The sequence below is a fragment of the Mustela erminea genome, chromosome 4 (assembly GCF_009829155.1).
Source record: "Mustela erminea isolate mMusErm1 chromosome 4, mMusErm1.Pri, whole genome shotgun sequence".
NCBI classification, from domain to species: Eukaryota; Metazoa; Chordata; class Mammalia; order Carnivora; family Mustelidae; genus Mustela; species Mustela erminea.
This window is the reverse complement of record NC_045617.1, coordinates 38,647,991-38,658,473: the sequence shown is the minus strand read 5'-3', so window position 1 is coordinate 38,658,473 and position 10,483 is coordinate 38,647,991. Positions and strand designations below refer to the sequence as shown.

The following is a 10,483-nucleotide window of genomic DNA, read 5'->3' as shown; positions in this document are numbered from 1 at the left end:
ACAGCCAATTTTTAGAGCTGTGAAATAACTCTGAATGGAAGTGTAATGGCAGGTACATGTCATCATATACTTGTGATAAGCTGTAGAATGTACAACACTAAGAGTGAATTCTAAGGTTAGCTATAAACTTGTAGAGATAATGACATGTCAGTGAAAGTTAATTAATTGTAACAAATGCACCGCTCAGGAAGAGGATGCTGGGAGAGGAAGAAGTTGTGCACGTGGTGGGGCAAGGGACATCTCAGAATTCTGTAATTTCTGCTCAGTTTTGCTAAGAGCCTAAAATTGCTCTAAAACAGATCAATTTTTTTCTTTTAATTTATTTCTAAAGAAATTATGATGATATTTTGGAATAAATGTGAAAATGTGTACGTAGTTTACCATAGCCGTTTACTTCTAAAGCAGTTATTATTTTAATATGTAGAGTGTTGACTCACTCCACAATGATGAAAACTCCATTCAAATGTCCTTTTGTTGAGAAAAGAAAGATTGATAATTGGGAACTAAGAAGCGATTATAATAGAAAATATGGGATCTGAACTGAGAAGAACCATTTCAAATTCCAGTTCTGTCACCCTTAACTATATGATTTTAGGAAAGTTGCTCAGCATCTCTGAGCCTTATTTTTCTCATCAGTAGGAATAAAAAAAATGAATAGTTGTAAAATGCCAATTTCACAGGGCTGTTGTTGTAAGGATCAAATTATAGAGTGAGTGGATGTTCGAGTTCTTTATAAAGTAATGGCCAATCATTGGTATCATTTAGATGATCATTTCAAGGATAATCACCCATACCATTCTAGAATCATTTTATTAAATATCAGAAGAAAGCCATACAAATCTGAAATGGATAAAATAACCTCAGAAAAATATGTGATGAAAATCACAGCAGTGAAACAAATTTGTACTGCAATGAAAACCCACAGAATAAAATACAATCTTGATATGATGACTCTTTCCCACTCTTTTATATGAAAGACGCTGATTCTGGGAATATGGTGCTATATTTTCTTTTAAAATGTATCAATATTGCTATAGCATATCAAAACTTCTGACAGGTTAAAGGAATTCTGACAGGTCTCAAACACTGCATTACAATAGGTTTAAATTTCTCTGGAAACTTAAATGAACTGTTAGTCATACCTTAAAAAGTGCTACATGTTATATAATAAATAATTGAGTGTGAATATAAAATACTTTAAATCTGGTGTTTTATATTGTTGAATAACAATAACAATCTATCATAATTTTTATAATAGGAGACAAATGTATAAAAAATTGAGGGTTAAAAATTGTCTCATTACCAAGTCAGAAGACAATTTCTAATCATAAAAGCTATGTTGAGTATGGAGAGGAAAGTAAAATAACAAAATATCAATATATGTGATGAAGTCCATCAAAAACAAAATTAAAGAACAAAGAGAAGAGTTATAATTTTAAAAAAAACTAAAAAAATAATAACCTTAATGACAAGCTTATAAAGCAAATGATAATAATCACTTAAACAACAGTAGAAAAGCTTAAACATGACATGAAAATATTCAGAAAAAAAGAAATACAAATGATATTTAGACCCATAAAAAATATTTCAATCTTTCTATTAATTACAAAATTTCAAATTATAATAGCAGTTACTACTGTTAAATAACAAGTAAGTAAAGATTTTTAAAGTTCTATCTAGTATGTGTGCACTGCAAGACTTATCAATATACTCTACTAGTGAGAGTATAACCTGGTACAACCTTTCTGGAAAGCAATTTGTCAATACATACAGAAAGGTCTGTAAAAAGTTCATACCCTTTAGTACAGTAATTTCTCTTCTAGAACTCTATCCTATAGAACTAATAAAAAATCCAGACAAATATTTAATACAAAGATGAAAATCATGACATATTTATAACAGTAGAATCCCTTGAGCAACCTTAATGTCTAATGGTTGGATAGTGATTAAATATATTTTACTATAGTTTTAAGGTAGAACATGTGGTGCGAATAAGCATAGGTTTTTAAATAGTATATAATGACATGGCACAGTGCTTACAATTTGCAGTTAAATTAAAAATAAGGATACAATTCTATATCAAGTCTACTTAATCTTAATATATTGTATAAAAAACTCAATTATAATTTTAAAAGTAAAAATTTAAAAACTGGAAAATATATATGAAAGCAGTTATAGCAATTTTCTACATAAGGTAATTTTATTACATATTTTAATTTTTATTGTTACATATTATTACATATTCTAAACTCTTTACAATGAGCATGCATTTTTGAAAATTAAAAAGACATAATTAATATAAATACACACATTTCAATATATTTGATCACATTTTCAAGATATTTATTAGCCCTCTTGTCATTGATAATAAAATAGAATTTAAATCTTAAGAGATGGGGGAAAATGCCAGATGTGGATTAGTTCTCAGCCTTTACTACTGGCTTAAAGAAATTAAGGTTACACATGCTGCTTTTCCATAGAGCTCAGCACTAAGTGGGATGAGCCTGCTTTTCCCTGCTTTGTGCTCCTTCTAACACTGTCAAAATCACGGATAGAGAGAAATTTCCATCTCTTCCGTGTATTGGTCTGAGATTGTGGTGTCACAATTTGTTTCACTTTGTATTGAAGCCATTGTGTGAATTCTGACTAACAAGCTGCTTTCAGGTTCTGAAACATTAAATCTGTCTCGGGAGACTGGCACAGGGGGCTTACACCAGGTCGTAAGAGGTGTTTTTTTTGTTGTTGTTGTTTGTTTGTTTGTTTGTTGCTGCAAAAAGCTTTATTGTTTCCATTTGGTCCAGGACTTGGGAGAGGGCTCAAAGCTGCCTCTGGCTGCAGGGAGAGGCTGGGGCACGGATGTCAGCGAGGCCCCCTCAAAGGATGCTGCTGGTCTCCGGAGCTCCTAGTGGTGCTTGAGGGTGAGCCTCTCGAAGAGATACTCGCCCAGCCCAGCCTGGGGGTCGGCCAGCCTGCGGAGGTTCGTCAGGGGGTTGCCCTTCTTCTTGATGAGTTTCACCTCCTCATCCAGGAAGTGGTTCTCCAGAAAGTCACAGAGATGGGGGTCTGTGCGGGCAGAACCCAGGGCGTGCAGCTCCACAAGGGCCTGGTTCAGGCTCTTCTCCAGAACCAGGGCAGCTTCCATGGCGTCCAGGCTTTCCCCCCACTCATCTTGGGACGGCTTCTGGACGTCCTGGAAGAGGGCGCGGCCGCCACGCTGGTTTTGCATCTTCAAGAGACGCTCGGCCCCCTCGCGCTTCTCCTCTGCCAACTCATGGGAGAAGCGCCCCACACCTTCCAGAGCCACATGGTCACGGTCGAAATGGAAGCCCAGAGAGAGGTAGGTGTAGGAGGCCCGCAGATGCATGTTTGACCAGACGGTTGACGGCGGCCTCCACCTCGGTGGAATAATTCTGACGAATCAGAAACTAAATAATGTAAACAGGTAAGATAAATTATAAATTAAATGGTAAATACAACTTATAAAATCAATTAGGACTATAATAATCTCTTCAGTGATTAGATGATCAGGTGATCTCTATGTTGGTTTAGATAGCATCAATGTAAAGAGGATTTGGGAATTATCTAAAAATATTTTTATATTAGACAACATACCTGTTTCAGAATAACACTTACAAGTAAATGTTTAAGTATTTAAAGCAACTCAAAATCTCCAAACCGTGTTTATAATACAAACAAGTCAACCATTTGCCATAGGAAATGATATTCCCAGGCTTTTTCCTCACTGGAAAATGTGCAGTCATAAAAGCACGCAGGAATACGAGCAAGAGTGGTATCAGTGTTGCCGAACTGTAATATAAATGCCTTTCTACCCAAGGGCAGAGTGGCTGGTAGTTGGGCTCCAACGCTCTGCTACTCGGTATCAAGCGCTGTCAAAACTAGCTGAACGAAGTTTTCCAGAAATGTAATGTAATGATTCCTGTAGTGCCCCATTACTCCAGAAGATTTAGTTTGACAATTTAATATTGGCTTCTGAATTCTCTTATTCTTGTTCATGGTTGACTCTGGAGGCTCCTTTTCTACCCTCACTCTTTGTGCCAGTACTTAGGCGAGAGCTATCTCAGCAGCATGAGATAAGTCACTAGGACAGACCGGATGCTGCAGGGACACTTCTCTGAGCAGGCAATTTCCATTACTACATAGTGGAATAGATGTGCCCTCCCTCTCCCTCATTCCTTCCTTTCCCAGCACATACATTTGTATAGCATTTTGAGAGTGGAGCGACTTTACTGGAAATTTAGCTATGCTGCATACAAATCATTTATGCCTGGCCTAAAATGTGGGGTAATGAGGGTTCAGGGTCTTCTGTGTAGTCAAGTGATTCCCTGCTTATAGGCTCCCCCCAACCCCTGGCCGCATATATTTTCTCTCTAGCTGAACTGTTTGGCACCAGCAGCATGAGTTTCTGACCCATTGCACAGAAATCTGAAAAACTGAAGCAAGGCTTCAAGCTGGAACGGAAGCATACCTACACGGATCCAGACAAAATCTATGAGGACTGGGCAATAGAGAAGACTTTTTCTACTTTTCCACCAGTGTACTAAAATCATCTCCCATGGCAAAATGATTTTGAAATGTAGTCCAATGCATAAAATTAGATAACCAGTAAGTATGTGTTGAATTGATTTTATCATTTGTCCTTCCTCATCCCTTTGATTATTTTTTTCCTACATCCTCCCTGGATTTACTATTTTCAACTCTGTACTGCTAAATGCTATAAATTTGCAGTTTGCTGTAGAACTCTTTGATCTTTTTGAGGAAAAATGCCGTTGAAATTTGATGAATAATTAATGAGAACTTGACAGCAATCAGTCAATTAATCAGCAAGGATATGCCAAGTGATTATACTATGATAAGCATCCAGCAAAATAAAGAAAGAAATATAAGGTATGGTGTTAGGACTTCAAGAGTTTACAATCAAGTGAAGATATAAAATTCTTTTATATCTTAAATGGGAAGCATATGTTTAAATATTTACTTTTTTAATTGATAGAGATAAGTATAAGACCAGAGTATATAAAAGAGTAGTATTAAATTGAGAATTTAAATACATTTTAGTTGTAAATATTGAAGCACATACTTATTTGAATAATCCACAATACTGATGCTAACTATGAATTCTGAACTATTGTCAAAATTGATACATTTTCCATGTTGCTTTCTTTTCAAATCATCTGTCATGACTTGTAATGAAGTAAGAGAGAAGTCTAATATTGGTTCCAAAATGTTGGAATGTGTTGTGTGCATTCTAGTTTTAGGAATAGCATTTTTTTTAATCACAAAGCTCAGTGAATTTAATTAAATCTCAACTGCCTCAAAGCAATCCTTTTTATTGTACAAAATTGCACTTATCATTCAGATGGCAAAAACCGTATAAAATGCTACTGTCTTTCAAAACAAGAAATTTACATATAGGCAATAAGTAAAAAGGTCCATAACATGGCCCAGAAATGCCATTTAAGCTTTTTGATGGATGTTTTAAAATCAGTTCAGATCATTGTATGGTGAATTATGTGGATGCCTTAAAAAGTCTATGTTATTCAAGGACCCCAGATGATAGAAATCATCTTAATCATATGTATTCTCAACAACAGAATAGAAAGACACTGAATGCCATGGTAAAGATAGCTCTTTGAGTATCAAGTTCAGAACTATACTAGCATACAGAAGTTCAGACTACACTACCATATGTTTTCCATTCATTCATATTTTTATTATTTTCCCATTCCTATTCTCCAGTCTCAGTATCACTTAATTTGATCTCAATTGGGTAATTATTTCATAAAGTAACTAACCTAAAAGCATGAATGACCAATGATTTTACTTTGTAGTTATCAGCATGTGTGTGTGTATGTGTGTGTATTGATAGATAAACTTGCCTCTGTACAAAAGTCTACCTATCCATCATCTATCATCTCTCTTTCTATATACCTATCCCGTATATATAGAAAGAACAGTTCTGTTGAAATGTAGGCAGACAAGAAACCTCTTAATAACTTCATCATCCTAAATTGGACATTCTGTCCCACCCCTTCCTATTCCATTCTGTCCCACAGTAACAGAAAATGAATAATTTCAGAATTACTTAGCACTTTGCTACCTTTATTCATTTCAACTTTATGATTTTGTAGGGTGTAAGGGTGTGTGTGTGTGTGTGTGTGTATTTGTAAGTGATAGATATCATATATTATCTTATTACTAAAGGAAAATGCTGCCATTACTAGACATTCTCTCTCTAAAGGTTATGTGGTCAAGAACAGCAAGAAAAAATCTAGTCTTTCTGGTAGGATATTAGAAAATTTTACTGCTTTTTTGACTGTCCCTTTACAATATTTCACAATCTGCTTCTATTTTATTCTGTCTCCGATAACCATAATAAACCACAAACCTTAACCAACAGCTAGACCATTACAAGAAGACAAAGGGAAATAAAGCCAGTCAATGAGACCTCTCTTCCTTTCTTCCTACAGTCAGGGAGTTTGTTTTGACATTTTCACTAGTACTGGCTTTTGGTGTATTTAAGCACTTAGCTTAAAACTGAGGATGCTCCCAAAATTTTGGCATAAAAGAATTACTTTGACAACCCCCTTCAAATATTCTCATAAAAAATAATAATTTGAGTTTCTTCTTCAGTGGAAATTCTATCAGGAAGTTGAACAGACTGTATCAGAGGTTGTTAATCAGTTTTTTGTTTGTTTTGTTTTGTTTTATCCTACATGTTCTTATGTAAATTTCATTTTGTTTTATTTTATTTATTAGATAGGATTTTCTCAAGTTGAAGTCTATAATATCTGTATCTTTTGAATAAAATAACTATTTTTGAAGAATTACTAATATATATTATAGGAAAAATCATAGACATATACCACACAATATACATATGTATTGTACGTATGTGGTATAATAGGGAATGCTTAAATGACTTTGATGATGGTGTTCCTGCCTTGGGAAATGCAGACCTGGCCCACAGTTTTTGTTCCTGGGTTTTGGAACCAAACTCCTAAAACTCTTGGAATGTTTTCAGTGACAGGAGTGACTTCCGTCATTCACAAGGAGAACTTTTCAACCACACCTCAGTTTAAGTTTAGGAAGTGACTTTTGGAAAGCCCCTAGATAACATCAAGATGAGGGTTGGTTGCCAGGGAAACCAATCTTTACCAGAGAGTTGGAGATTTGAGCCCCACCCTCCAGGGAGAGGAGAGATGCTAGAGATTGAGTTCAATTACCAATGGCCAGTGATTTAATCAATCATGCCTATGTAATGCAGCCTCCGTAAAAACTTAAAATGATGGGAATTGGAGATCTTCCAGGTTGATGAGCATGTACAAATGCAAGAGAAGTGATATGTTCTTATTGCACAGAAGCTCCACAGTCCTTCCTATACTCTGCATTATGCATCTCTTCTATCTGGCTGATAGCGATTTATATCCTTTTATAATAAACTGGTAATCTATTAAATGAATGTTTTCTTTAGTTATGTGAGCCAGTCTAGCAAATTAATTGAACCTTAGGAGGGAGTCATGAATAACTTCTGATTTATAGCTGGTTGATCAGAAGCACAGATGGCAACCTGGACTTGCTATTGGCATCCGAAATGGCTGGCAGGGGAGTCTCCTGGGACTGAGTTTTTAATCTATGAGATCCAATGCAATCTGTAGGTAGACAACATCAGAATTGAGTCAAATTGTGGGACACCCAGCTGTTGTTGCAGAATTGCCTGGTATGAGAAAAACTAACACATTCAGTGACCAGAAGTGAACTATTGTCATAGTAGAGTTGTATGTAGTATAAAAGAAAATAATAGAGATTTTCCTCTAATATAAACATGGAAAAGTATGCATATATGTGCATGTATTTAGTGTATATTCATTTTTCCCATTTTGAGTACTTCAGATATCCACAACCTGCTTTTATTTTCTGAGTGTCCTGTTTGTATGTAATTTTTCTCTGCCTCAGTGACGTAACTGGTTGGAGGATTTAAACTGTGTGTGTGTGTGAAGGGTACAATCGTGGTTTGGGTTTAAGGCAAAATGAGGAAAATATCTAGACAGTAGAATGAGGTTAGATACTGGGATCAATGAAACCTGTGTTAGTACCCAAGAACCTCTATGGATTAGATTAGTGATCTTCATTTTTCTTAGTTTCATATTCATAAAAATATCACAAACTAAATGAAAAGATGCTCTGCACATATTAACTCTTCTTGTGTTCACTTTTCTCATAAATGTGAATGTCACAGTGTTTCTTGTGCAGTTAATTCTATCGTTCTCTCTGACTACAGCACCTTAGAGTATCCCTTCTGAACTCATTCATAGTGATTGGCATATAGGGTTAACAAATAAGCTGTTTAAAAAAAAAACAAAAACACCATAAAAGTAAGGAAGTAGATTCTTTTAGGGAATATTTTACTGTATGGATGCTACACTCAAAACTTGGTAACATGGAACTGAACAATCATCATTTTTCTCCTGAACCAATATTTATTGGCTTTTGGTTATCAATAGTGTGCGAACCTTGTCCTGAACATTCTAGAAATACAGATACAATTTCTCAAAAGTCTGACTTCATTAATACATCCACTCAACAATATTGATTGCCTGTTGTGTTTAAAAAATTGTGTCAGTCTCTGGACTCCATATAAGAAGCAAATATACTTCATAGTTTAGTCTTTGTCAAAATGGATTAACATATAGATAACATAAATTTACATGGAAATAAAATAATGTGGCTTTTTAAGGTAAGGTATAAAACACAGTAACTGAAGTCAAAGAACTTCAGTGAAATTACAATTTTACCATGTTCTTGTGGTGATAGAAATCTGGGTGACTCAACAATTATGTGAATGGTGCATTAACGATAACTATGATGTGGAACCTGGAGATTGTGGATACATGAGGAATAGGTAAGGGACCCAAGAAATGCTCACTTCTAGTGAAACTCCAGAGGGCTCTTTTGTGCTATAATTTCAGGCAGGACAACTAATTCAAGTCTCAGATGTCTAAAAGTTAGCCCAATGATACTGTTATTATCAATCTTACTGAAGTATTGTGAAAATTAAGTTAAGTAATGTCTTTGGAAGCTTTTTGCAACATTTAAAAATGTTGTAGAAATAATATTGTTTGTAAGAAGCAATACACAATGTAGGGATATAATATTTTAATCTTCATTCCTTAAAACATGTTTTCTTATGTGAATATTTACACTTAATATCTATTAACTGTCAGAAAAAAAAAATGCAACAGACACTTATTTAAAGTAGTAATCAGGGTTTTATTCAAGAGCCGGCGGGCCGTGGTACTGGCAGCGGGAGGCGGCAGGATGGTGAAACTGACCGCAGAGTTGATCCAACAGGCGGCTCAGTACACCAACGCCGTGCGGGACCGCGAGCTGGACCTCCGGGGGTATAAAATTCCTGTCATTGAAAATCTAGGTGCTACCTTAGACCAGTTTGATGCTATTGACTTTTCTGACAATGAAATCAGGAAACTGGATGGTTTTCCTTTGTTAAGAAGACTGAAAACATTGTTAGCAAACAACAATAGAATATGCCGTATAGGTGAGGGACTTGATCACGCTCTAGCCTGTCTGACAGAACTCATTCTCACCAACAGTAGTCTTGTGGAACTGGGTGATTTGGACCCTTTGGCATCTCTCAAATCACTGACTTACCTAAGTATTCTAAGAAATCCTATAACAAATAAGAAGCATTACAGACTGTATGTAATTTATAAATTTCCGCAAGTCAGAGTACTGGATTTCCAGAAGGTGAAACTAAAAGAGCGTCAGGAAGCAGAGAAAATGTTCAAGGACAAACGAGGTGCACAACTTGCAAAGGATATTGCCAGGAGAAGCAAAACTTTCAACCCAGGTGCTGGTTTGCCAACTGACAAGAAGAAAGGTGGGCCATCTCCAGGAGATGTAGAAGCAATCAAGAATGCTATAGGGAATGCGTCTACCCTGGCTGAAGTGGAGGGGCTGAAGGGCTTGCTGCAGTCTGGGCAGATACCTGGCAGGGAATGCAGATCAGGTCCCACTGATGATGGAGAAGAGGAGATGGGAGAAGACACAGTCACAAATGGGTCCTGAACAATGTAGCCTGAGTATCTGCAGGATGTATACTATCCCTCCTTGGGACAAGTCCTGCTTGTTGAACTTGGAATAATAGCTTTGTTTGGGTCAGCAAAGTGGAGTTCATAAGCATTGTTAAAATGCTTAAGACTGCTGCTGATAATTTTGTAATATTATTAATTTTTAAATCTAAATGCCAGTTTTCTACAAATAGTAAAAACACAGCGACATTCACTGTGCTGCCAAGTTGCCTGTCTTGGTGGGGAGGTGCAGTGCAGTGAGGTATATGGACGTGTGGATGTTGGAAATGCCGGAGGGCGGTGTTTCTGAGTACGCTTCCCAGGCCTCTATAAAATGTTTAGATTTTTAAATTCTTAATAAAACTCAAGATTAAAAA

The 10,483-nt window shown here is 36.0% G+C and overlaps 1 protein-coding gene and 1 pseudogene across 1 annotated transcript; one reads left to right on the top strand and one right to left on the bottom strand.

Moving 5' to 3' along the window:
* Positions 1 to 2,818: 2,818 nt before the first annotated feature.
* LOC116589314 lies at positions 2,819 to 4,014 on the bottom strand (annotated as a pseudogene).
* A 5,295-nt stretch (positions 4,015 to 9,309) lies between these two features.
* On the top strand, positions 9,310 to 10,242 carry LOC116587734 (U2 small nuclear ribonucleoprotein A'-like). Its single transcript, XM_032338321.1, has one exon. It carries the CDS (start codon positions 9,337 to 9,339, stop codon positions 10,102 to 10,104), a length of 768 nt encoding a protein of 255 aa, XP_032194212.1. The 5' UTR covers positions 9,310 to 9,336; the 3' UTR covers positions 10,105 to 10,242.
* Positions 10,243 to 10,483: the final 241 nt, after the last annotated feature.

Excerpts from the sequence above, each read along its gene's own strand:
- LOC116587734 (XM_032338321.1), top strand. The coding sequence starts at position 9,337 with ATGGTGAAACTGACCGCAGAGTTGATCCAACAGGCGGCTCAGTACACC.